This window comes from Temnothorax curvispinosus, unplaced genomic scaffold (genome assembly GCF_003070985.1).
Source record: "Temnothorax curvispinosus isolate PA1 unplaced genomic scaffold, ASM307098v1 QBEX01008837.1, whole genome shotgun sequence".
Classification (NCBI taxonomy): Eukaryota; Metazoa; Arthropoda; class Insecta; order Hymenoptera; family Formicidae; genus Temnothorax; species Temnothorax curvispinosus.
Window position 1 is genome coordinate 161,703 of NW_020218617.1, and position 27,380 is coordinate 189,082.

Consider the following 27,380-nt stretch of genomic DNA (forward strand, 5'->3'; position numbering starts at 1 on the left):
TCTCTATGTCATAATATGCCGCGCGCATCGAGGCGCGTCCTTGACGCGCCTTCTCGCGGAGGAGAAAGTGTTAATTGTGCTAGAGCTCATTTAATTAACTGACGAAACGCGGCGGATCTGTCGTTCAAGATAGCGCGCTGACCGTGATAAAACGTGCGGGACGTAACTAATCCGCAAAAATCCGTAGGATCGCATACCGAGTTGCGATTATCTTGCATTCCGCGAGAAACGGGCGTTCGTGCCCTCGCGCGGCATCAGACACGTGCCGGAAGTCTGGGCTGCGGCGAAATTAAGAGTCTAACTAGAAGTGGACGTGAGGTTTTTGTTCTATCGCGGGCATCGGACGGGCCTGGAGAAAGCGAAATGTTGATGCACGAGCCCGGGACTCGGAAGAACGGAATTTCCGTGTTTCAGCCTCTTTCATGCTCCGAGATGGATTATCTCACTCCCAGATTTTTTACTCATTTAAATATTTGCTATTGCCGGTTACGCCTCCGGCGAGAGATACTTGTTTGATTAACGTTACAAAGACTGGGAAGACCACCCAAATATATACCTGCCCCATAATCTATCCTATTAATCTCGGACGTTTAGATACCAAATATTTGTATATGTGTTTAGAAATTTGCGCGCCAATTATCAGCGTCCGTGTTAGCCTAAATAGCCTTGCTCCGCGCGAATCGAAAAACTCCAATTCCACCGATCACCTGTAAAATTTAAAAAGCATAGCAGTTAATTCGGAGAAACAAATAAATTATTCGCATTCGTAAAATAGCAACTTTCTTATTTTTATCACTTACTGTCATCTCTAAATCTCTTTTGATCCGTTATTTCTCTTCGAAACTATCTTTATAACTCATCTTAACAGATCGTCTTAAAGATATTTATTTAGCCTAGTTATTTATTTAAACTAAACTTTATTATTTTTGCAATGTTCACATCAAAAAGACTTTATATATTGCCAGTCAGTCGATTTAAATTATTTAATTACTAAACTTTATCATGTTTGTGTTACAGGTTGCCGGTTCGATAATCGGCAAGGGTGGCCAGAACATCACGAAACTCAGAAGTCAGGTAAGCTTTTGCGCTTCGATTCGTCCGTATTTTCGCTGTAGTTTCATCCCTGTCTTTGTCTATCTACTCGCGAAACTCCTTGCTGCGAACAAGCTAATAAAAGAGATAGTGGAAGACATGGATCGTACAAACAATCGAGCAGAAGATCGTAAAAATAATTTCCGAAACGTGTTTCGAAAACATTTTTATTATACATTACGAAACGATATGTTTTTACGATCTTCTGACTATACGTTTATGTTTAGTTCTAATTATGTGCCGGATTTTCAGTTGATTGAGAGTCATTTTTGTTTCATTTGTCGGTTTTTCCGGCGGCTAGCCGATATTAATCAAAGACTTGCATTTTACTTTTCTTGTGCGCTGTCTATGGACCGATGACGCGAGTGCCCGTAACGTAATTAACCCTTTAGCTCCCTGGAGCCTTTTAACTTCGTTTGAAACTAATATAATTATGGTTTATGTAATTACGGCACGCGGTAAAGGGTTGATACGCGAAGATTCATGTAATTTGTGTAAAGAGCGAGGCATGGGAGCCGCGCGCACAAAAGGCTTTGTCGCGAGAATTTGTTTCGCCAGGCGCTCGTCTCGTTTTCCAAAGACACCCCGTATCCGTACGAGCTTCATTATGCATTTGGTTCCTTGAAAGGCGGGGGCGCTTTCCTCGTTTCTCGTGTATCTCGCGCCGTACGCTTATATCAATGTTTCATGAGACATTTATTACTTGGTTGCGAGGAAGCCTCGGCCGTAGCTAGCTTCGATTTTATTCTCGCGCCATATTTTAAGAGTGACACGCGAAATTTTGTGCACGCTCGCAATGTGATCGATGGCGAAAGAACTCGTCCTTCTTACCGAAATGTCGACGGCTATGCCGACGTGGACGAATCCTCTCGTCTTCGCGCGCGCGATGGTCAATACATCACGCTATTTTCACGTTAACGTCGCGTCAACGTAATGTAACGTTGAACTACGCATTGAAAATCTTTCAGTCATACTTTAACCAGCGACCGGGAAATTCGTTGTTTTGCTTGAACCAAATGAGTATATGAACGTGCAGTACATCTCAGCATTTTGTGAATTAGAGTGATTTTGTCAGTGTTAACACAATTGTGACTCACAATCAATTCACAGCCAATTAGCTTACAGTAGCCTCTGATGAAATAACGATGACGATGAATTATCGCAATTCCATTGTTGCAAAATCGGCAGATACTAGTAGATATTTGTAAAACTATTGAATTTTGTTGTGAAATGGGAAATATTTTTCGGAAAGATGTCTGCCAATTTTGCCGTATACGTCATTTCAATTCATCATAAGCGTAACATTGACGATCCGCGATGTTATATTGAATAAAACAAGCTCCGCTGAAATAGCTGAAGGGGAGCGCCGTAACCGTATCCTTCGTGTAACTCGTAGCTGCTAATAAATCGCGCGGTTTTACGTTTACACCATTACATTACTCGCATTAACCATCTCTTCGAGTTACGGTAGGGGTTTCAGCGCAATTTCAGCCGTCGTATCGAGCTGCGATGTTGAAGTGCACTCTTGGGGGAGGGACACACGGTATCGCGTTAATCGTGTGAATGTCGCGCTTTAATCGTGCGATTGTAATGCCGTGGCAAATCATTCGGAGATCTCCGTCACGGATTTTGATACGCCGGGCGGGCGAAGCACGTCCGGTCCGTCGAGAACGTTTCGTGCACACGCACGTCCTTCGTTCGGGTGCACTGGCACACGAATGCGTTCTTCTCTCGATGAGCCACGCCGCGATTTTCGTAATTCTTCTGGCGTAAATGAGAGAGAGAGAGAGCACGAAGTCACAGTACTGTTAGAATAGCGAGATTCCGAAAATTGGATACAGCACTTTGGGAAGCGGTAATTAACGAGGAGCTGTCTTACAATTAGATGAAATTATCGTGAAACGATTCGAGGAAATTCTGTCATTAAACGCGCGAGATACCTTTAAATTTATAGATCTTGATTATAATGAACTCGATTCATCATTCGTATTATTAGTCAACTCTTGTTTTTAATCAATGCAAGCTACACCGGACGGAGCAAATGGAGCGGTACGATTATCGGATATAATAACGGATATTCAATTAGTCTGATAGCTTGAAAGGATCATTTAATACGACGGAGATATCGGAAGCTCTAGTCTCAAGTTCACTTTGCCTGGTAAATGGCACAATGCTCTCTGGTCGTTATTTCCGAAGAGTGCTGTATCCGAGGGAATCACTGGAGAGGATCTCTTAGCGATTCACTTTTAGTTCGCGCTGCCTTCCCGGCAACTTTCTACGGGACCCTCCTTGCACGAAATCCCCTGCCGCTTTGCGGAGTTTCAACGTTCGAGCGCGGACGCTACGCAAACTTCCATGGGCGACAGAAAGGTTGACGTTAAAGGGTTACCTCGGTCGCGTGTAGAAAAATATTGGAGAATCGCGCGCAAGGGAATAACTTTACTCGTGCAACATGTTGGACGGATGAATTGCCGCGTGTATCAAAAGATTATAATGGTTACAAATTTCTTGAGCGGATGTTCGGTAAACGTAACTTATTGCGTCCGTGGTGATTTTTCTGTCTGCACACATCGGCGAACGGAACGGCAAAGTTATTTCTATTCGCGGCGAACTCGCGGAACTATCGCAGTGTCTATCGCGACGTCCACGCTTCGTCGCGGAAGTTTCAGGCTCGCGTCGATAAAACTTTCCGTACGGTTATCAGTTACGTGTCGGGCTCACCCGCAAGTTACACGGGATAGTTAATGGACCTCTTCGTTCAAAAATTAAAAACTTGCTTGATTAACGGCGTTTAGCGCACTTTGTTAGCAATTGAAATTGAAATATTCTTCGGACCGCTGTAGAGCGACGTCAATTAAGTGCCGCGTCGGGAAAATTATTCGAGTACGCCTTCAGAATTCCTAATGACTTCAATGGCGAGGAAGAGAGAAGGAGAGGACGACGATACCGGCCGCGCGGTCTTTGCCTGGATGATACAAGTACGTCTTGTTGATTAAGCACTTCCTTGAAGAGAGAAGCCGCGGTATCTCGTCCGTAACTTCGCGAGTTTTCGCCAATCGTATTACGATTTACGTGAAAGAATCAGCGGACTTTCTCATCGTACTTATAAAGTTTAAATCGGATACTCCGTAGGCTTATCGAATGTAAAAAAGAAACGCGCTATTCTTATATAAGAATGCGAGGTGTCCGTTCTCACGCGATTCTCGTTGTTCGACCTCATTTTTCCATGCCAATATTTTTCTCGCCCCCCTCGCAGCCGATCCGATGACGCAAAAGAGGGAGAGAGGGAGGGATTAGGTAGGTGGGACAAAATAGGGGAAGGGAGGGGTGTTTTGTGGACGTAGAGAGCGGAGCGTGGGTGGAAAAATCGGGTTAGGAGGTTAAGCCGCGAATTAATCCAGCCGTCAGACGTGATGTCTAACTTGGTTGATGGTTTGTGCCCTGGCCCCGCCCCAACCCCGGCGTTGCCCCCCTGGCGTTGCCCTGCCGTTGCCCTGCCGTTGCCCTGCCCGGAACGACGGACCCCGACTCGATCGGCAAATGGACCACCACGACCCTACCAACAATCGACAACAACCACCAACCAACCACCAATGAACCAACCACCAACCACCACGGCCCAATCGACAGTACAAAGCCTCAATCATTGTACCCGATTGCCCCGGACCCGAACGGTAATGACCAACACCAACTACTTAATGTTCTTATTTTTCTTTGTCTCTAATTACGAGGTACCTATTAAGACGCCTGCAGCGAGAGCAGCGAATCTTTTTTCTGTATACTCTATATACACCACTACTATTTCCACCTTTCGTAATCTATTTTCGTGCTACTACTACTACTACTATTACTACTATTACTACTACTCTTTTTTTTCTTCTTCTGCCTATCTATCTAATTATCTGTTTATCTGTCTAGAAATCTGTCTTTCTGTCTGTCCGTCCACCTGTCTATTTCTGTTAATCTGTCTGTTTTTCCGTGATATCATCTTTTTATTTTATCGGCATATTATGTGTTAACACGGCGACCATTTATCCAACACTTACATCGTCTACTACTTTCGTGTTTCATTTCGTTTTTTTTCCCCTCGTTTCTCATGAACACGTCTCTCTTATGCGTGTCCTCTTGACTGTATCGTCGCATGAGATGTATTGAAAGAGATATTTCAGAAAATACGTTTTACTATACAGTAGTCGTTTTCAATTTTAATGTCGTAAAATCTTTTTTTTTAATTATTGTTTTTTTTTTTTTCAAGGATCGCGAATGGTATCGATACCGCGACAAGTCGATATCTTATTAGATTTAAGCATTCTCAACAGTTCCTTGCGCGGCTTCGGCTTTGGGTGAGAAATCGGTGGTCTTACAAGCGAAAGCCGACGCAGCACGTGTCGCACTTGTTGTTGGCACGCGGTCGCGCGAATCGTTCCCGATGAATCTGTCGCGCCTCTCGCGAGACCGCTTATGAAAATCAGACCGATTTAATTCAATCTGGTTTAATCTCGCAATGGGGAAAAAAGAAAAATTATTTTACCATTAAATTCACCATTGCAAATTTTACAGAAATATGTGACGCGAGGACACGTAGAAGAATACATTTCACAGATTCTGTTTTTCTTAATTTTTAGATAAGCGTGTAACACCCGCGCGCGCGCGCGCTACGGATTTGTGTATGACCAGCGTGCTCCGAGGATTTCGCTGATCTTCTAAGCGCACATACGGACTTTCACTCATTTCTTTTTCTCTTTCACACCCTCTCTTTCTCGTTTAATTTGTTATTTGTTGGTTTCTCCTGCGTAAGCGCCACGCAACAAAACGTGTGCGATATCACTCGACACCCACACACGTTTATACACACACGTACGATGTCGGGATATGTTCTAAACGGTGTCTGTAATATGTGGCTAACACACGGAAGCTAAAATGTGGTATGTGACGCACGCGGCCGTAAGGCCGGCTCAGTGTTAAAGGTTACGACTTAAGGTGTTGTTATCGCGTTGAAAAGTCAATTGTAACGTCAAGTAATGCTCTCGAATGAGAAATATCGTGAAACGTTTTTTATTTTAACCGAGATCGAAGACTTAAAGCGAGAGTTAAATTTCGGATAGTCGTAATGACGAAATCACGAGCGTCATTCTATATATTCGCGCAGTTTACAAACCAACACTCTTTCAACGCGACAAAATACCTTCACTCTTTAGATATTCCGCCCCGATAAGTGGTTGTCCCGCTACAAGTACTCCGACGTGATTAATTAACTTGCCAAGTCGAAAGTCATTACCGATATTTCGCACTGTGGATCAGTGCCGCGCGCGAATCCCGTCAGAGATATTTTAATGATAACTTTAGACCGGTTATTATACTCGATCACATCTACTTCATTACGGTCGATTGATGATTACATTAGATATATGTCACGCCTCGATCCGCACACTCGGTGTCGTTTTCTTCTAAGAAATTATGTCGCCCGCGCACGAGCGCAGGTATTAACGGAAAATTTATCTTCGTCCTGGGACGGCAATAAATTTTTTTATCGCCGACGGTGAAGCTTCTCGAGAATGCTCCCTTAATGCGATTTTCATTCGCGGTTGTACCGATACGGCCGGGAATTTCGCCGGTACGTAATAAAGTACTGCAAAGTCGAGAACGATCCCACCGAACAATCTGCACGATTATGATCGGCGCGATCTATTCTCCATACAATGCAGATGGAAATAAATCTTTGAGAAAGTTTCAGAAGTCTCAATATTATATTAACGATTCGTTTAAAAGCTCCTTTTAAAAGATATCATTTTGTTCGCGAAGATTTTCATTCTCTGTGCAATTGACATTGTTACTAGATTGCTCTCGACAAGGCGATACACGTGTAGAAGTCTTTGCTCTATACGCTTCCCTCGGAACCGCGGCCCTCATAAAACATTCAGCCATCAAACCTTAGAATCGTTCGAACGCTCTTCAACGTTTTATGCACCATGGAGATCTTTAACTGCCGATAGTATTCTTTTTCTCTATCCATCCTTGTCGCGGAGCAGCGTCAAACGCCATAATCTAAACCTCGCCGTTCGCGAATCTCAGTATATACGCACGTCCCCTGCGATTCTCGAAGGGATGACTTTCGACCAGCCAACCCCGTAGCTGTAACGTGCCATCCGTGCAATCCGTGCCATAACGCCGTGATCCATCGTTACAGAGCTTGTCTAAAAAGTATCAAGCTCTGTAACGTTGGATCACGGCGTGATCCGCATCGATCAACTTGCGTGAAGTACGTATCTCAATCTCGACTTACCCGGGATTACTGTTCTTCACCGACTGATGTTGATCAGTTTAACCGTCCTGTTGTTGTCCTTAAAATGGGTTAAAACTAGGAAAACTCGTAACGGGTGATGGCAGCTTTCGTCAATCGAGAACGTCGCCGACTAGGAGATTCCTAGGAGCGCATATATAGCGAATAAATAACAAATTAACACGTAACAAACATTTTGCATTTTTAAATATACAGGATTGCGGAAACTAAGCTAGTCAAAGTCGCAATATTCCCGCAATCGCGCTGCGCGGAGAGATTATTTTTTCAAAAAGAGCGCGAATAACCGCGGATTACATCGCCAACTGGATGCTTTTCTCGCGGGACCGACCGGTAGAAAAGCGCGTGCGGAATTCGATATGTATATCTAGTCGAATGGAAGATACGTGGCTTCAGCTCGTTATAGCGGGGAAGTAGAACGGAAGTGGACGACGAGAAGGAAGGGGAAAGGGTGAAAAGACGAAGGGAGAGACCGACCTCTTCGTGTATTCCCTCGTATTAGCGGGAGGAGAATGGGGGGTGGATTCGTGCCGTCGTTCCGAAAAGTTTTGTGTTTGTTCTCGATCGTGGGAGATGATAGCGGGAACTCTCGGTGCGCTTCTTAAGACCGTAGGGAAAGGGATACCCGAATACCATCGTCCTCCTTTTCAAAACTCTGAACGTATTAAATTTACCAATAGAGAAGGGGAGAAAAACAAGTAAACCGTCAATCAATTCTGAATCTTTCAATTATCGTAACTCGAAAGAAACGAATTACCTATTTAGCGGCAGAGCAGCGGCACACTTCGGGACTCTCGGGGTCGCTGAAAACAAATTACACACTTTATACGGGGATGACGTTAAGAGAATGGAGACGATGTTCGGGTTTTTCCCGTTCCTATCATATATATCTCGCTGTTCTCCCGTTCCGCCGAGCGGCGACGATTCCGCCGGAAAGGAAGCGGATCGATATTGATTACTATCGGCGGAATTGAACCGCGTGCGTATTACCGGGGGGGGTGTTTTCCGCGACGCGTAATTCGTCCCGGTGGGGGACGGACGTAAAACGCGATCGTTCCGATCGCGCGGTACGATTGCGGCTGAATAGATGTAGGTCGGGAAAATACAGCGAGGCTGAATCTAGTCCGAGCTTACGGTCGATCGTCGTGGCCGCGATTGCACGCGATCCTATACGCGATTCTCGCAAGCTGCGGTTGTTGACTCTGCTATGTGGCGGAACTGCTGGAATACACGTCGCACTCGGATTCACTGTGTAACGCAATAAATCTAAATCCCTCAACGCTGCCTTAGTAACGCTCGTAATTTTTGTGAAACGTTGCGAGATGCCCCGGATTTATCACGTGGTTAAAGATTTACGGCTTCGACAGAGATTCGTTAATCCGCGGAAAATCTACTGTACGTTGCAGTTGACAAAGAATCGTGTTAACTCCGTGCGTCCGCATTGAAAATTGATCTTGTAGCGCAAACGGCGTTAATCGCGTGCACGGCGACAAATATCGAACGCGACACACGGTTGCCGTTAAATTTGTATCGCCTTTTAATGCACAATGCGTTGTCATCGCGATCGCGCGCGACATTTTGTACATTGGGTGTCGGTGTCGACTTTTGTTAACTCTATCAGGCTCGAGTCCAACATCGAGGTACAGATGTTCGGGATATACAACGAACATTCGTAACATCGTTGAGACTAAATGCGATGCACTATATATACATCCAGCTCGGATCGACCCGTGTGCGCATTTAATTACTTTCTACTCCATCGGGGGCGTGTTGGAATTTCATCGACGCCTCACTTCGGCTCTAACCCGTTTCGAAGCGCTCTAACGGGTGACGTTGAAATACGCACGGGGAAAAGGGGGATGGGAAGGGGGTGGCATCGCTGGTTGATGTAATCACACGCGAGCGCGTCTCGTACGCACATACGTCATTCGCACGGAGCTGTATGGTCGATATAGCACGTACGCGAAATCACGCAGCGGTACGTAAGGTCAGCATAATTCTGGAGGTCCTTCTGATTCTAGGGTGCTCACCATCAGTTCGGACCTGCCCACTGTTCTGCAAGTGTTGAACGAGGTCGTACCTAATCTGGAAGAGGTAAGTGCTAAACTCCTAATCCTCACCCGCGCCTCTTTCTCGAATCGTTTGTACGCGCTTTCGCGCTCCTCTTAATCCCGCTCGTTTGAGATCGCGACGATCGATTCCATCTGCTCTAGACCGTAGAAGTAGCGTATCTCGAATTTCCACTATTTATTATCGACACGATTTCAGAACGGCTCTCGCCATGGCAGCGACGAGATCGATGTGCGCATGCTGGTGCATCAGAGTCAAGCGGGATGCATCATCGGCAAAGGCGGTCTGAAGATCAAGGAGCTCCGCGAGGTGAGTCAATCTTTTCCAATATTTATTCATGACTCGTGATTAAAGATGACATAACGCGTTTTCTGCGTTTTCCTCGGCGAACGCAGCTATTTCGCGGCATGTTGCCACGTTTGTGCGATTTTGCATGAGAAACGGCCACGTAAATTGGAAATGCAAAACGACGCGAGTATACCAAAAACTGAGCAAGGGCAAAAAATGTTTCCTTGTCGCTCCAATCCCTTTACGTTTTCAAACTACACGCCAGTGTACCGAGTATCGGATATTTAATTTATCAATTGATACAACATCAAAGTAGCGGCGCCAACAGCTTGGAAGTAAATCCAGCCCCATCCTTTCGTCGGGGAGAGAGGCTCTCACGGAGCTTTTATTTTATTAACAATTCATCGGCGATCGCGAAGTTTTGCCTCTGTGAACGCAAACACTGCGATCGGTTTATGGACTTTAAAGCGTGTATTAACTTATTAACGAAGTGAAAGACAGAGAGATCGAAACTTTGAAGCGAGCTTGTTTATAATGTATTCAAACTCTTCCAGTTTAATTATGGGTGCGAGGGAACTTTCATGAGAGACGTTGTTCATCGTAACATTTCGCGGTCGGATACTTCGGACACCGTATAGATTTGCGCGCTGCCTAGGATACGCGAGTTATTGGTATTTAAGGATTCGTATCAGCGAGAAAAGATCGTTTTGTTTCTCTCCGTTCTGAGAATGGCAACAAAGCGGCGTAGCAAGATAGAACGACAATTAAGTTTAATTAGCGATCTCTCCCCGACATTGTGGCCTGGATTTTACATAACGAGCTCCATACTCGTCCGGGTTTTCCAACGAAGGGCTCGGCCTAGCTGGCTGGCTGGCTGGCTGGCTGACTAGTTGGCCCGTTCTGAAATATGCAACGTGGTCAAGTGGCTCGTTACGTTTTCGCGTTCACGAGAAACAAAACTGAATGTAGCCGACCGACCGAGCTTTTGTCTCGCTTCGAATCAGTGAGTGTTCAAGTTGGAGTGCCGTCACTTTCCTCTTCCGTCATATTTCTCTTTCTGTTTCTCTTCGAACGATTCGTTCCACGTTTTTTTTTTCCTGGTCCGACAAATTTATCACTAACGCATTTGAATAGTCAATGATAAACTCGGAAGGTGACGGCAGCGATCATTTTGCAAACTCCGTGTTAATTTGCTAATCGAATTGTTGCAATCCTTAATACCGCAATTATTCTCTTCGATATTTCAATTATATTAGCATCATGAAACTAATTGAAACGATAACCATATACGTAAAATAGCAATCATATGTGAAATAATATTAAACACAATAAGTAAAAACCTTTTATAAAGCGTTACTTCTCTCTACGGTTTTTAACTGGCTATATTTTTTCAGTGGCGCATGCCACGGTTAATTAATCAGCTCGTATTATCCACGAGAGTTTTTATTTACCCCGTATTTTTGCGTTATTGCCATCATTACCCGGCTGTGAGCGAATTTACCAAATTCCACATACAGCGCCTGCATGTATATTCGCGTAACACGCGCAATAATGTTGTTTAGCAATTTGCTGAAAACTTATTCGTAATTTCGTCAGCCTCATCCTCCCCGGTGAAGAGCAGCCGAGATAATTAGCCTATTAGAGTTTAGTTAACTGCTGCGTCAGATAATACATTTTAAACGTATTGCTTGAGAGGGAAGGGGAGTTGAAACAATCGAATTTCACGATGTTGTAAAAGGTAAAGGTGAAAGGTAAACTAGCGAGCTTTTTAATCAATCAGGAAAAATGTTTATTTTTTACATTATGTAGCGTGCAAACAGCGAGCTTTAAACTTTTTAAACGGTGTCGGAGCAAAAAGCTTTGCACAACAAATGAGATAAATTCCGACGGTTTTGTTTGGCGGACAATCAAAATTTATACCTGAATAATTTGACGCGATTCACGAGACGAGAAACACAAAAATTGCTCTCTGTACCTCGGTGCGACGTGGATAATAAAAGGAGCCGCCGCGAGTCAGACCAAAGGGACCCCTCTACCTTTACTTCCCCCTCGAACGGGGGACGGAAGACACGGCACCACCACTCGGCGACATCGCCGAGTCGTTTTATTTCGATTCCGCGGAGGTTAGTAAGGGCGATAACTTTATTGATTTTGAACGGGATTCCGGCGAGCTCTTCTTTTTTTTATCGTGTCATCGAGGATTCCGTCTCGGTGCCAGAAAACGCGCGCGACTCTCCGATCGCCGGCTTTGTCGTCGAGGAGATAAGGATTGAACGGGATAAGGATTGTTTATTATTCCGCGCGAGTACGACGCGCGCAGTTCTCCGGAATTCTATATTCTTTGCTCTTTCCGAATGACGAAAAGAGGAAGGTTCTTTCCCGTAACTTATACATAGATGTGAGCGAAATGGTGCCGATTGTCAAAACGCGTGCGCGCGCGCGCTTGAATAGGCCCGCAATTTTCTGCAATTGTCGCGCGAAAAGCTGACCGAGCGCGCTCTGTTTACCGCACGAATTATTACGCGGCCGATACAACAATGCGCATGACGCGACGTGTACGACGAATTATTACGCGCGGATAATGCCTGGGACGATGAGAATTGTGTGCGATCGAAATTTATCGACTGTTTTGAGGCACGTGCGTGCGGGCGCGCGGGACCGCGGTTGCGGGTTCATCACCTCTAATTAACCCCTCGAGTTTCCCAGCCGCTCGATAACAGAGCTAGTTAATTGCAGAGCAGTGACGCGATTTCGGTTGACAATGTCAGACAACTCGGCCAATATTTGCGCGGCGATGACGACGACGATAACGCTTAACTTCCTTGGTTTGACCGACGTCGCTGTGCATTTATATCGAAAAATTCGCTGAATATCCTCGCTTCGCGACACTTCTCTCCCGCATCATCGAAACGGAATTTGATACGAGGTCCATGCAAATAGATTGACTGATAAATTCGGATACTGCTTAATAACGGCGTCCGAAGGACGTGAAAAGAATACGAGATGCGGCGGAGAGAAAATATGCATGACACGAGGTATGGTGGTGACACGAGACGCGATGCGCTTGCATCTGTGAGTATAATACGACCACGATCGTACACTTTGAATCTTCAAAAGAGTCCGCGATATCGGCATGGCGTAGTCAGTGGATGAGCAAATCGTCGAATCGATTTCGCACAGTTTTCAATGATTTTTATTCAAGATCGTTGTAATCGCGAGAACGAAACTCACAAAATATTAGAAAGTGTCATTTTTCTCATAAATATTGCCGATAGGATCGCACATCGTCGCCGTGTAAAAAATGGAGGATCGGCGAAAAAACCAGCGATCTGTCAATTGAGTCAAAACTCATATCTCGGGGTGTCCGTTTAATTTTGCAAAGGTTTCGCGGCTACGCTACTCGATGATACGCCGAGCGAAATTCGTCATATTCGTGCCAACGCGAGCGTTCCGTCCAATCAATCGACAAAAATGCTGGTCGGTTCGAGAGGTACGCCTCGATGTCCCGCCGCGCCGGAGCCCAGGGATCGACAACCGCGGGTCTGGACGTTGCGCAACGCGAGATTAATATGTTTGCCATAGAACCGATGTTTCATGCGCGACGTGCTCTTCTTTCCCCTCGGGGGAGGAAGACGGCGTAGTTCGGAATACGCGGGCGTATTAACGTACACGAGGAAGCCATATGTCCACTTGCAGTAGCTAATCATTAGGCGCGCTCACAATGCAGCTCGTCGCGTGCTAACCACACGTGTGCGTGTCATCAGGGAAGCGCGTTCTATCACGCAGCGACGTATCCGCCGCTCGCGTATCTACAACCGCATGCACGATCTACATGCACGTACGATGTGGCAATTGCGTGGCCTCGCGTCGCCTCGCGTCGCAGCCGATCTTCGATCTTCGTCATTCCGGTCGCGTAACGTAACCGCCGACCGCCCATTAATTCCACAAGAACCACCATACTAATGTAAAGCTCGTCTATCGATTCGAAGAAAATCGGTCGCAACAGGTCGCGAATACGAACGTAGACCATCTCGTGTCTTTCGCGTGCCTCTTTACGGTGCAATATTTTCTTTAAAGACTCCTTTTTTTAAAGACTTCAACTTTTTATTGATAAATTTCATCACGGCAGTCGGATCGTAAAAAGAATGAAACTAGCTCAGGCGGCACTCTTCTCGGCGCATTCTTTCGCGACGTTAGTGCTTTTTCTTGTGACAATGCTTTCCTTCCAGTGCCTTCCACTCGTCGTTTCGTCGTCTCGTTGAGGTAGTCAAAGCTGCTTCGCAAGTTTCGTGCGTTTAACGGGCGAACGAGAGAAAGGGCGACGTACCGAGTTAACGGACAGGGGCAAGCAAAAAAAGCTCTCTTTCAGCGAAGCTCGAAATTAATTCCAGGAAGGTACACCAGATAATTATGCACACGCGATGCCTTTATTATCCACCGACGCCGTTTTGTCTACGGCGCGTGTTTGGGGTACGGGGCGAGGTGGAACCAGAGAGGAGAAGAGAGAACGAAATATGTGCGTTGCACCGCAGACTGTAAAATTACGTTTGGATTGCGTTTCTCGCGTATCCAATGTTTACGATCTTTTTTATCACATAACAGATTGTTTCTTACGTTAGTATTGAAAAAGGGTGCATCCACACATTAAATTAAAATTAATTAATTTTTATATATATAGATATTTTTAATGAAGGCTGCACGTACCCATTGATAGCTTTTATCATGAACAGTTTTTATCGCAATTAGATAAACGTCATTTATCACAGATGCGTAGGCAGATATATACGGCCGAAATAAATCGCGTGTATTTCTATATAAATTTGTGTGTGATCGGGAAACGAGCTCAAACAACCCGCGGTGTTTGATGGTCGCGGCAAGAATCGCCCGTTTAACTCCGCGAAATGTTTGACTCCCTCTTGATTAAACTGTACGATTAATTAAAGTATCAAAATATTTGCCGTGTACGCACGATTCGCGTCAACGCAAACTTTACCGGTGATTTTCGATACCGAGCGTCGTCGCAGCGAGTGTCGCTCGTAAAAGGGATCCGCCGCGCCTCTCTTTCGAAATCCACTCTTCCGACGACGCGTCGTGTCTATTTGAGCTAGCTTATTTGACAACGTTCACCTTTCTGATCGTAAAAATCCGACCGTGTCTTTCACGGTGGAAGTTGCGAGAGGAATGGCGCAAGGCGTTCTAGCGAGGGAGCTCTCTTCTATTCTTTCAATCATTCGTTTGCCGCGCTAGGGAGCACTCGCGGGCAACATGTGTTGCTATGGGCCTTTCTGGCGCTGAGGCCTCGCACGCAATCCCTGAACAGGTGCTGCCGAACCAGGTAACGGACGGTTCCGAGCAGCTGCCACGCCAGGTGTAGCGCTAAGTCCCTGAGCTTCGCCGGTGACGCTCAGCGCGGCAAGACGAGTCTTCGGGGCCACCTTAACCTTTCCTTCCCCCTCCCCCTCCTTCGACGAAGGTATTGCTCGCATCCTTCTGCAGATCCGAGGATATCTCGGTCTCATCAATGCGCGCAACAGAAATACAATTTTTTTTCCGCGAGATTATTTCAGGCATAGATAGGCGCGAGTAAAAATAAAACACGCGTAAATTTTATGGGAAAAATAGAACGATTTGTGAAAGTTGATTCAGAGAAGAGCCGAGAATTGATACTGCAGTGTATGCAATAATTTTGAACCAGGTTTATTGAAACCAATATATACGCCGAGAGCTCTATTCAAATATTCCGGCGATTTGCAATCTGATCGAAGTACCGGGTGGTCCCAAGGGCGACTTAACAGGGGAAGCATCGCGCGGCGGAAGCGGGCGTAGTGGTGAGGCCCCTTTGTGGTTGAATGAGGTCCGGGTGTAGTCGCGACAGCGACCGAAATCGAGCCAGGAGCGCATGACGGATCCGCGAACCCTACCCGCCTTTTCAGTAGTCGTTCGTTCGCACGTTCGCGAGGTTCTCCACGCTCCACGGTTCGGCTAACTCGTGTAACAAGACATGCTGCTCTCAGTGCACACGATTCAGAGGATTTTGCGGAGTTCTTGTGGGGTTTTCGTCGATCACGGGTACGTCAGTTGAACGATATTGATTAATTTCGCGCGCCGGTGATAGTTTCGTTTGCTTAATCGTTACGAAATATCGAGCTTCTTTTTAGAGGATTCTTTTTATTGTATCACGGTGCGTTCATTAGAAGTACGTTCGTTTCTTTGCATTAACACAGAGAAATTTTTGAAACTTTAGCTTTTCGTTAATGAAGCATTTAAGAGAATTTATTGTAAAACTTTTCGCCATTATTGTAACTTGAAACAAAGGCGCGCGCTATCGAGAACTACTAAACAAAACTTTCGAATATTAACCGGAGGCGGAAGCAAGTATACGGGCGCGTAGATACAGGAAAGGAGCACGTTCATCTGTTTGCCCGCGTCGGGAATAGGCTACGCGAGTAAACGCGGGCTCAAAAAGTGGAGTTTGCGCTGAGATTTATAAATTGTTTATTAAAACAGCGAGAGAGAAGCGATAGAAGTTGGAAATAAAGCGTAGCGGGGAAACCGTAGAAAAATGAAAGAATCGAGGAAAAGAGAAGAGGCCTGTATTTGCCTTAGCTACGTCTGTGTGCAGACGCTGCCCGTTTTCCAGACACGCGCGTTTTCGCTTCCGTGCTTTCCGTAACGCAGGTCGGCAGAGAGCACCGTTGCTGAATTTAGATCGGACGCATGATAGAGGATTCTTTATGTACGATCGATTATGCGAATTGATTGAAAAATTTCCATTGTCTCCGTATTGGAGATGTCCGCTCACTTCATCGTTTTGATGTGTTATCTCTGTTGCCACGTGGTCGAGTGTACCGTGAACGCGTATGTACGAACGTACAATTGAAACTGGAACAAGTAGATAACTCCAGATTATCTCTCTCGCTAGATAAAGCATTAGGAAAACGAGAGAAACTGTTCCTTTAACGGCAATTTTATTCTGATCCTATCATTTAGGCCCATAAAGTGAAATGCTGAGCGGTATTATCAACCCTCATGATATCTATCAAACCTGAAATGGAGTTCGATTCACTTTTAATTCCGAAGTTTAATTTTGCACGGAAATACATATGAATTCAAATTCATTGAAATTCGGCCCCTAACACGGTTTTTTTTTTCATTTAAATTATTGATTTCAATTTATTATAAAAATTGTATGGAAGATGAGGTATACTATATTAAAATATTTCAAATTTATGCTAACGTTGTTTCGGAAAAATTTCAAAGTGACCTACTTGAATTTAAGCTTCGATACAACGACAATTTATCGTAATAGGAAATGGGCGATGATAAAATTTGACGCCGGTGGATTACTTCGCGCGCGATATTCGACGAAAATCACATTTCATCAACGCCGGCGTCCCTAGGAACCGCGTAGATTTGTCGAATCTACGGTTCAGATGGGAACGATTGGATGTTTGAGAAAAAAAAGCGAGAGAACCGTGGGTCGCGTGGGACTCTTTTTCGTATGTTTTCCGGTTTACATTGCAATCAGCGGCAAAGGTTTTGCTGACGATATTTTCGCGGACGCTATTTCGTTGACACCAAGTTTCACCGACAATATCCACCGACGTGCACGTGCACCGACTTCTGTGTACCAGAAATTTTTAGTTTATTACGTTTCGAAGGTAAAAACTTTCCGCAAAAACTTCCGGACTGAAATATTATCTCGCTTTCCCTGAGGGCGACGAAATAGTTTTTTTTCGACATGAGTAATGTTTATACTTATCGAAGAAAAATATTCGGCGATAATAAATTATATTGATAAATATTTAGATCATGCTATTGATGAAAGTTTTATCAGCGACTTTTATGCAATTTTTCGTTTTCACTGTGGAGCGGAGAAGAGACTGAAGGAAAGGTCGGAATCTTTTTAGGCTTGCACGTGAGAACGGGAGAAAATTGATCCGGAAGCTTTTATTATGTACACTTTCCACGTCTGTCGAGAGGAGCGAATTTCAGTGAACTTTCTCATTCTCTCTTCCAACATGTCATATTTTAATTTTAAATCGCGTCCCGTCGAGAGATGAATTCCGTTCTCCGAAAATTCCCATATATAGCAGCGATTTTTTTTTCATCACATTGATCTACATCGGCGCTCGCACTTAGAACACATTTGAGAATTTTTTACATAATGATTGCTCTGAATTTTCTCTCGTTACGTTGCGAAAAAATTGTTTTTTACATTAAATGCAAATTTCACTTTCAAAGTATCATCCTCAGCTCTTTCCTTTTAATTAACGAGTTAATGCCGTTGTGTAGTTTATCACTCTTTCGATAGATGCGACGTAATTACAATCCCATTTCTAGTGATAAGTGATAAGGCTCTCGTGCTTGACTTTACGAGAAAGGGCGGTGGTAGGGAAAAAAATTAGCGAACGAGAACTCGCGTGTCATTGCGCCGTACCTCTCGGGCGGAAATTTATGCCGTTCACGGAAAACGGACGGCGAAGGGCAAAAGGGAAGAGAAAGAAAGGCACTGGCAAAGGGATAGAGGGGAAAGGAACGAGTATCTCGAAAATAGAACCCGGCCACTTTGCCGGGGACAATATCGTACGTCTTAGCCTCTACTCTGTAAAATAAACAGTTCCCCTCTCCGCATCGTACGTCGTCGCTCCCTGCGGATGTCCTTTTCGTCTCTCAGCCCTTTCACTACATTTTCATACGTCGCGTCCGCCGCTTGTACGGGAAAGGCGAATTTTCGCGATATACCTCCTCGGTTCTGTGTGCCACTTTATTCCCCTTCCCTCAGAGTCTTTCCGACCAGAGCGTACCTCAACCATCTCCCACGGGAATCTCGTATAGAGGCGATTCGCCCCGTGTGTATACGTGCGCAACGCATACCTCGGCACATATGTCGGTGTGTGCACTCGTCGCGAGACTCTAAGACTGTTTATTAAAAAGCTTTTAGCGATATTAGACTGTCCACTGAGAGGAACTGGGCTTCTCCGAGACGAACGGGCTTCGCCACGTGACCGTCGTCTTTGATCATCATCGTGAGTGAGAAGTGGACCCGCTGCGAAACATGCGGGAACCGTAAATACGGCGAGGATACTGAAAATCGATGAGTTTTTAGTTTACTTATAACATAACTTGACGTAAATGAGGCAATTTAAAGTTTCGATTCAATATATATTTTATGATATTTTTCCTGGAAAAAGTTGAATTTTTGTTAAAATTGTCCCTTCGGGAATTTTGTTTTTTAGTTCACGAATACCGAAGTGTTATACAAATTCTATAAGTTTAAATTTTTAGATCTTTAGATAAATCTCGAATTTTTCTAAAGAATCTTTCTACACAATTTTTCTTAAGAATCTTTCTAAAGTATTGACACTTTCTTTATGGTCTATGCAAATTCTTTTAACTTTCTATTCCTTAAAATAAATATTTTATGAAACTTCTCCACTTTCTCTCAGTATTTTTTTAAATATAATTTTTAAAATTACGAAAATAAAGAAAACAGGCCAAGAAACCCAAATAAAAATAATCGAATTTATTTGCATCTCAAGAATATTCTATAATTTCGTCTGAAAAATTAATAAACCCTTAGGAAATTTTTTCTTAAGATTTAAGCACTTGTATGCGGATGGTTTATAAATATTAAAATATTTTTAATTGAAGAACCTACTAATATTTCGATCACTCGTCGACGATCGATCGATCCTCTCAACGAATAGCTCTCGTCGGTTCGCCGATCTTCAGAGAATAAAAAATGCCCTTCAGCATTTCTTTCCCTCCATTCCTCGCCCGCGACGACGCCGTCTGGAGTTCGTTAAAACACTCTCGAAAAGCTGCGTACACAGCCGATGGCTGCGGCGCCCATTATTCGACCTCGCGCCATCCTCTCCACTCCTCTCTCTACTTGCCCACGTTCTGAAAACTTTAGGCACTCCGTTACTCTAACGGCTGTACCATAATCTCACGCGGATCGATGTTTCATCCGCATCACCTCGAGCGTTGACGCACCCCCGAGAACAAGCCGCGTGATGTTTTCTGCACGTCGTTTCGCGATGCATGTACCATCGTGAACAATTCCATAATCGTCGGTTCGGAACACCTAGAATATCGCGCTCTTTCCAGGAATTCCTCGATCGATTCACAGCTTTTTTCGACGGGGGCGAGCATCCATCTTGCTAAAGCGTCGAAGACGAAATTACAAGCGACAGTTCCTCTCCGAATCCCATTCACTCATTTACCGGAGAATAGTATTGCAAAATGGAGATTTTATAGCGGGAACGAAACCATGCTATTTCCGGATTTCGTTCCAATGTTACCTCGGGGCAACCGAGAGAGGCACCCGTTCGATCGTGCTATTTTCCATCCCGCCGTTGCGCTCGCCGACGTTTCGCAAACACGGTTCTCACAACTTGGCTGCAATTTCGCTCGCAACCTGTTTCATGTAAGCCGGTTCGGTTGCATCGCGATTATACATCGTGAGAAAAGTGCGCGCGAAAAACTGGGCAGAACCGCGAATCGATCGAATCGTTATTCGAGAGTTTTTCGAGGGCGCGAGTACGACCGGTATCGGCCAGTTCCTTCTTCTCCCCCTTCATTAATCACACGGTATTGCAAGCATGCATCGCGCGCAGGAGAGCCAGATAGACCTATCTATCCTTCGGGCAATTAAGTTTTTATCGTATTCATCTTCCTTCCTATCGGCGCGGTTACACACACGCACGCGCGTGTTCGGACCGTGCCGAGCCGAAGCCGGAGCGCGTTCGCCAACAAGAAGAGTGAAAAACAATTTGCCGCATAAATCCGCATGCGTGCCGCGCGCTCATCTCGCGACGCGTGAAATATCGCCGTCCTCGAGAACGCGGCGGGACGGCCGCGCGCACATTTACCAGGATATTTATTATATCCTCCGTGCCGCCGCCTTACAATTCCGTGCGCGCCCGAGTACTTTGTCTCTCCCTCTACTGTCTGTTACCCTTTTGCGTATGCACCTGTTACCGCTGATGTTCTCCAGTTTATTTTCTCCGTCACCAACGAGGAAAATAGCATCTTGTTACGGCGCTCTCTCTGTTAAAGCGCCTTATCTGAGAGGAATTGGAAAAATTGCTCCTTTTCGAGAGACCGGAACGGGGTCGCGGGAGAAAAAAAGTAAGTGCGAGGGGTGGACGGCAGCGCAAAAAGTAACCGGGAAACTGCCGAGAACTCGTTACGTCCATTTGAGAATACCCTTCGTTTCACCGTTGATTCGCTTTCTCTCTTTGCGCACCTCGCTTTTCTCCCCGTTTCTTCCCGCTCGTGGAAGGAAACGACTTCGTGGCGTGTTCTTACGCCTTTCCTACTCAGCATTAAAGCGTTTAAATCATCGTGATGTCATTTGATTGGCTGTCAGCTTTCTGCCAATCTTTGCGCGGCGCGACTTAATGGCTCGCGAGCCAACGCGAAATCGAAAGCAGAATAAGCAAAAAATACTTCCGAAACGTGAAATTCAATCGGATCGCATTATCGCGACAGTTTTCTTAGAGCGGCGCGCATTAGGTGCTTTGAAAAACTTACACTCGCCTCACACCGTCACACCGAGGCACGCATCGATGTTTTTAAAGCTCGCCGGGTGGAAAAGGAGAGGGATGGAATCATGACCCTTCAAAGGGACCGTATCGAGTTTCCGCTTCCTCGCAAAGAGAACGGCGCCGAGCGCCATCGAGAAGTCGACAAATAGAAATAAGAAAAAAAATCACGTTTCTGCCTTGGCATCTAAATGTAAACGATCCTTTACCGCCGCAGGGAAGATGAGGAGCGTCTCAAATTGGATGAGTTAGAATTACACGACGAACGTTGTATAATCCGCAATTATTTGATATCGAAGGGTACGAGATATCTTATCCCCAGATCAATATAATCTTGCTTGAGATGTTTTAATTCGCTTAATTTATTTAATTACCGTCACCGGTGGCCATTGTTTGTATTGTCATTTTCCTATCATATCTAGAGCATCGTGAGTGCAGCATTACAGTGTTACAGAGTAAAACAAGATAATATCATCGTCGTGGTTTTTATATCGTTAATAAATAAACAATATCACCTATGTAACAATTAGTAAAGTTTCAGGAGAGACAAAGAACTGTGCCAAAATGTTACTTCTTGAATGAACATTGAAATTCATCTATGAATAATAGTGGCCAAAAAACAGCCCAAATCCTATAGAATGATGAAACAACCGAAGTAAAAAATTGCATTTGCAGAAAAATGTCACATAGGCAGTATTATTTATTCACAAACGATATGCTCTAGCGTTTCCAACGTGCGAAACTGTTATCATGCCGAGAGTGTCATCCCTTTGCGCACCATCAAAGGATTCGCGGAGAGAGAGAGAACGAAAGTGAAAAGAAAAGAGAGAATGAGACGAAAAGCACGGCGTTATGAGAGAGAGAATTATGAGAGTTGAAGAACTCCGCGACCCAGAGAAGCCGGGAGGGTTGGGTGTATTTCAAAGTTTCCGCCGGCGCCGGAAGTCGGTATGTAAAGCAGATGGCCGACGGTTGACAGGAAGGATATGTGGTTTTCCACATATGTCACCGCGCGGTCCTCCCCCGTGCCCCCTCTCGCGAGTTTCAACACGCGCGCATGCATGCGCGAAGTCGACGGGGGTAGTCGGACGTGGCGCGACAATGCGACTTTCCACCACTTGTTTCGGAAAAGCGACGAACTCCCGGATGGCCGGCGTGTAAATGCCGACACGTGGACGGCCGCGGGCGTGTTACGTCCGCCCTGGGTTACAATTAGCGTCGATGGACGTATGACAATTACGTGGAGCACTTAACAAGCGGATCAAACCAATTATGAGTACAATAAAAGCTCTTATTTAAATGATAGCTCACGCGTTCGTGCTTAAAAAATGTTTCTTGCTCGATAAAATGTATATCTATATAGGCAATGCATAAAGGTATTATTATTGTTTATACATATATTGCTTTGTTGGATAAAATGTGTGCGAGTAACATATGTAGGTATTATTTAATCATGAATGGGTTCTGTCGAGTCTTTCACGTTCTCTCCCTCTTTCTCGATTTCACATGTCACGTTCGCGTGTCGTTAAATTCTTACACTCCAGTTAACCAGCTGGTACTTGGTTTCCTCTATTAAAATGCTTAAATGCTTTCGCAATTAGTTGTCCCCAAACATCCACGATTCATTCATCCGCATCTTTTTGCGGAATGAGAAACGCCTACTCGGATTGTGAAAATTCGCGATCTCTTTAGCGGTTGTTACGTAATTGTTTTACAACAATTCGTAGGAATAGAAAGTGGAACACTATAATTTATTCCGCTGATTATAGTCGAAAATTTTTGCAAGTATTAAAAAACATCCCGTTTTTATGTTGCACGGAAATTAACAACAAGTTTATCGTTAGCAAGTAGAAGTATATATCTTACATTAGATAAGATTATGGACATATTTACATTTTTATCTAAGAAGTATTATATAAGAAGAATTAAGAGCGATAAATTCCAAAGATTATAAAAGCGATATAATGAAATATAATGAAGAAATATAATGAATTCATAAAATATATATAGATATAGTTAATTATAGATATTGTTATCGAAAACAATTCGTTGAATTGATAAGAGTAATCTAACATTTAAATATTTTCTTAGTTTTGAATGCACTGCAGCTGTAATCTGTTTTGGCTGTTTATTTAGTAATTTTTTAAATTTTACATTATATGATGTTTGAATAAAAATTAATATTGTTAATTGAAGTAATTAATGATTTCTCAAACAATTTTGAAATTATTGGTAATGGTTTTATGATAAATTTAAGATAAAATAAAATATATGCACATTAATATATTTGATTCTTAAGAATTTTTCAAAATATCGTAGGGGTATATTCTTTTTGTCTGATTCGCGTACACCAGGCTGCTTTGGATTAAAGCAATTTGCAACTTATGAGAGAATAACATCATAGATAAGATAAGACGTCGGATATAATAAACTTGTTTTGCTTGGTGATTTATGTAATATTGCTTGATTGCCAATTTGACTGCCAAGTCGATTTCGAGCTTAATAAATCGAGTATATTGTTTTAATATTTTATTTTTTATAATATCTTAATATAATTTATATCGTTTATTATTCTTAATCATAGATAAATAAAACCTGTCACAAAGAGATGATTTTACAGAAATTTACGCGTCATCCAGATATGGGTGACGTGGCAGTCAAAATGTTAACGATTAAAGTTAATCTATTGGAAATATGCTCTATATAATTTCATTAAAAATAGCTGATTTAAAAACTGACATTTCTTCATACAGTCTTAGCAATTAATTCTAATTTTACATTTATTCCCCGTATAAAAAAGTATTGCATATTCCAATGGAATTAATAATGCTTAGACATTGACGACATTAACTTCAGCCGGACATTAACTATTTATGTAACAAAGTTTAACAGAAATATATATATACAAAGTAAAACTTTTCTTTTTTTGAAGAAGTTAATTACCGGGCTACGCTTTGGATACCATAGAGGCATTAGAAACTAATACGACATTATTCTTATGTTCTAACACCGTTCTATATCACACGTCACATTATTACGCATCCACAGCGTTCTGGCTGTCATCCAGCGGATCGATTAATACTTTTTTTAACGCGAAAAACAAGAAGCTCGCTGCGAGCACTATTCCACTCATGAGTAGGTAAAAAGGCATGCCGGGTCCTCGAACGTTCTTTTGCTCGTTCGTGTTGTATCCCGCCACCCAGCCCTTCCTCGGCGGTTTGTTCACCCTTTCCGAATCGTCGATCGTGCCGACCTGATACTTCTTCATCAGCTCCATCGCGTCTTTCGAATGCCCGACATCGTCGAAGTCCTCGGAACCGTCCTTGCCTTTGTGATCCAACAGAATCTCTTCGCCACCTGGATGCTCATTGAGAAAGGTGTGGACGTTGTATACTTTGTCGTGCAAGATGATAAGAACTTTATCCTTATCGTCGTTTTTTTTTATCTCGCTCCGCGTGAATACTCTCTTTTCCGCCATGTTTTGTTGATCTTTCGCTATTTCTTCTTCGTATGGTCGATCTAAAGGAAAAAGAAATAAGAGTTTGTTAGAGTTGTTTTTATCGGTGTTTCAATATTATGTAATGGTTTCTTTTGGTTTCGCGTAATATGAGAATGCATTTCGTGTAACCGTCATAAAACTTGTTTCTACTTTATCTTCTTTAATTTTTCGATAAGGCTAGAGCCACGATCGATAACGTTTAATAAAAAAATAAAAAAAAAATAAAAAAATTCTAATTGTGATTGTCACGTCAATAAGTTTCGAGAATGACGTTAAAAAAGAATTTAAAAGTATGACGTCATATGTCATATGTCATATTAGTGCAACGTCGTGCACGCGTTTCATGGCGTTTAACGAGCAACGGAGCTGCTTGATATCATGTCGAGGTCAGTGGAATGATTGCGTAACGAGCGTTCAGTTGGTTACCACAGGGCTATCACAGTTATTTTCGAGTACACTGTAACATTGTTGTTGCTCGATGTATAATCTATTATATACTCGAGTGATAATGTGACGCGTCTTGAAATGACTTTGAAATGACTTGACAAATTACTTCAGATGTACCGGACGTAGCAAACATTTGTCACGTAACTGTTATACCTCGTAATATTAATGACGCAATAAATTATATATCTGTGCATATATTTTCGCTGTCTAATCATCCGCTCGAAGGGGTCACGTCGTGGCACTATCGCTACGCAGTTATTTCGATAAACAGCGGAGCCGAACGCCACGCCGCGCCGTAGGATTGGAGACCATTAGTTAATAGGTTCCTCGAAATTTGCATAACAGTACTTCGCGTAATTTCCCGAGTGCGGTGCGCGGAAAGACGCTCGGGGAAAACGTTCTCCGCGCGCGCGCCGACCGAAGGATATTTCCTCGGGTGAAAGCTCCACTTGAGAGATTCGCTTCCTGATGCGGCAGCTATACCTCTCGCTCTCCGTTACGTTTACCATTGAGAAGTCAATATATGCCTGAAGGATCACGGACTCTCTCGACCTTTACAATAATCAAACTTCGTCCGATCACGGGCAGTTGGACGAGTACACTCGCGAGGTTCGCGATGAGATACCGATTCGAGACGTCCATTCGCGAGAACAGTCGGCAAGATCGCCGTCGAAACGAGCGAGATACGAGTTCGAGAAGTGCGTCGGATCGATAGGGCCCTTTCCCATGTTTCCCTCGAAACGGGATGGCTCGTTCAGACCTCGTCGAGTCTGCGGAGAAAAGCTCGTCCGAAGGAGTTTACGGCAAACGAAGACCAGACGTTTGTCGCGCCACACGTACCTCCTCTTCGTACCCTCGAAGGGTGTGTTACGGATACGTCGCGACTTCCCTGAAGGGAGGAGACGGATCTGAAGATAAACACGAGTCAGCGGCACAAAATTTGACGTAGGTGTGAACCTCGATGATCTCCGTCGACGAGACGTCACGCGTGAACCTCTCCTCGAAGCCGCACTTGCGTGAATCCGCCGCACACTACGGAATCCGTCTGTCGTTTGTACAGCTTTATGATCCCCCTCTTGGTTTCTCTCGTCATACGGACCCCACCGCTCCGGCTCTTCTCATGTTATCTGCAGACCAGCCGCGACGTTGCCAACCTGCTTCTACTGCAAAACATAACGCTGACGCATTAGATTAAATCACAGCCAATATCCAGAGCTGTAGATGGTTGGATGGCTGGACGAATGGCTAACTTGTGTAAAAACCTGCGATTTTGTAATAATATACTGTTCTTTTTTATGAAAAAGAACATTTTTCATGAAAAAGAACAGTATACAGCCTAATCGTGAAATTCCCTATGAAACTCGTGATTTTAGAATTGCAGTCACGGATGATGGTTGATATCGCTCAGGGCGTTCTTGTTTGTAAGAGCAGCTTTAAAATGTACGCACGAGATCACGGCCAATCAGTCAATCGCGACTTCGCGTAGTGCGAATCTATATAGTTCTGAAACTTTTGTGGGATAGAGAAGATCGCTGAACTGATAAGACAACTCAGCCAACTTATCAGTTTAGGTAGTTGTAACATGCAGTATACAGAATGGAAACATCAATAGACATACTTTTCATTCAAATGTAACGGTCTTACTTTATCGCGCATAGCTCTCGAACCGCAAGGAATTCTGACAAATATTTTTCATTTATCGGAAAAATTTTATCGGTGGCATTTTGTTAGATAAAAACCACGAATAAAAATAATCTCATATCTCATTGAACCTAGTTATACAGTCAGCACATTAATTAATAAACATATCATGCGCAATATGTATTATACAATTGCCCTTTTCACCTCTGAGTTTTCCTTGCCATAATGATGATCAAATTGCGCGAGACTTTTTATAAATTTCATCGTAGTCCAAAGACGCAACGAAAAATAATAGTGATTTCCCAGATGTTTTTGTATAAGATTGCTACGTACCATTCCTGTTTGTGAACTCACGTACTGTGCGGGCATGATGTTCGATTCATATGCAAAAGCGTCTAGTCATGGTGACGCCGTGCAAATCGCAGGAAGATAAGCATGATAGTCGAGCTGGTCGATAGCATTTTTGTGAGGTCGTACATTGCACGTAGTACAT

At 43.9% G+C, this 27,380-nt stretch overlaps 2 protein-coding genes across 2 annotated transcripts in view; one reads left to right on the top strand and one right to left on the bottom strand.

The window, feature by feature from the left end:
- Positions 1 to 27,380, top strand: part of LOC112458390 — an 87,291-nt gene that overhangs the window by 42,389 nt on the left and 17,522 nt on the right. Inside the window, 4 exon segments of the mRNA XM_025021999.1 lie at positions 1,018 to 1,074; positions 4,723 to 4,766; positions 9,412 to 9,484; positions 9,659 to 9,769. Of these exon segments, the coding sequence (XP_024877767.1) occupies positions 1,018 to 1,074; positions 4,723 to 4,766; positions 9,412 to 9,484; positions 9,659 to 9,769 (285 nt within the window).
- LOC112458389 (cytochrome b5-like) lies at positions 23,271 to 26,368 on the bottom strand. The gene is made up of 2 exons (XM_025021998.1): positions 26,087 to 26,368; positions 23,271 to 24,819 (listed from the first exon to the last, which is right to left on the bottom strand). Exon 2 carries the CDS (start codon positions 24,776 to 24,778, stop codon positions 24,335 to 24,337), a length of 444 nt encoding a protein of 147 aa, XP_024877766.1. The 5' UTR covers positions 24,779 to 24,819; positions 26,087 to 26,368; the 3' UTR covers positions 23,271 to 24,334.

What these genes read in the sequence shown, in the direction of transcription:
- LOC112458389 (XM_025021998.1), bottom strand. Translation starts at nt 24,778, where the DNA reads ATGGCGGAAAAGAGAGTATTCACGCGGAGCGAGATAAAAAAAAACGAC.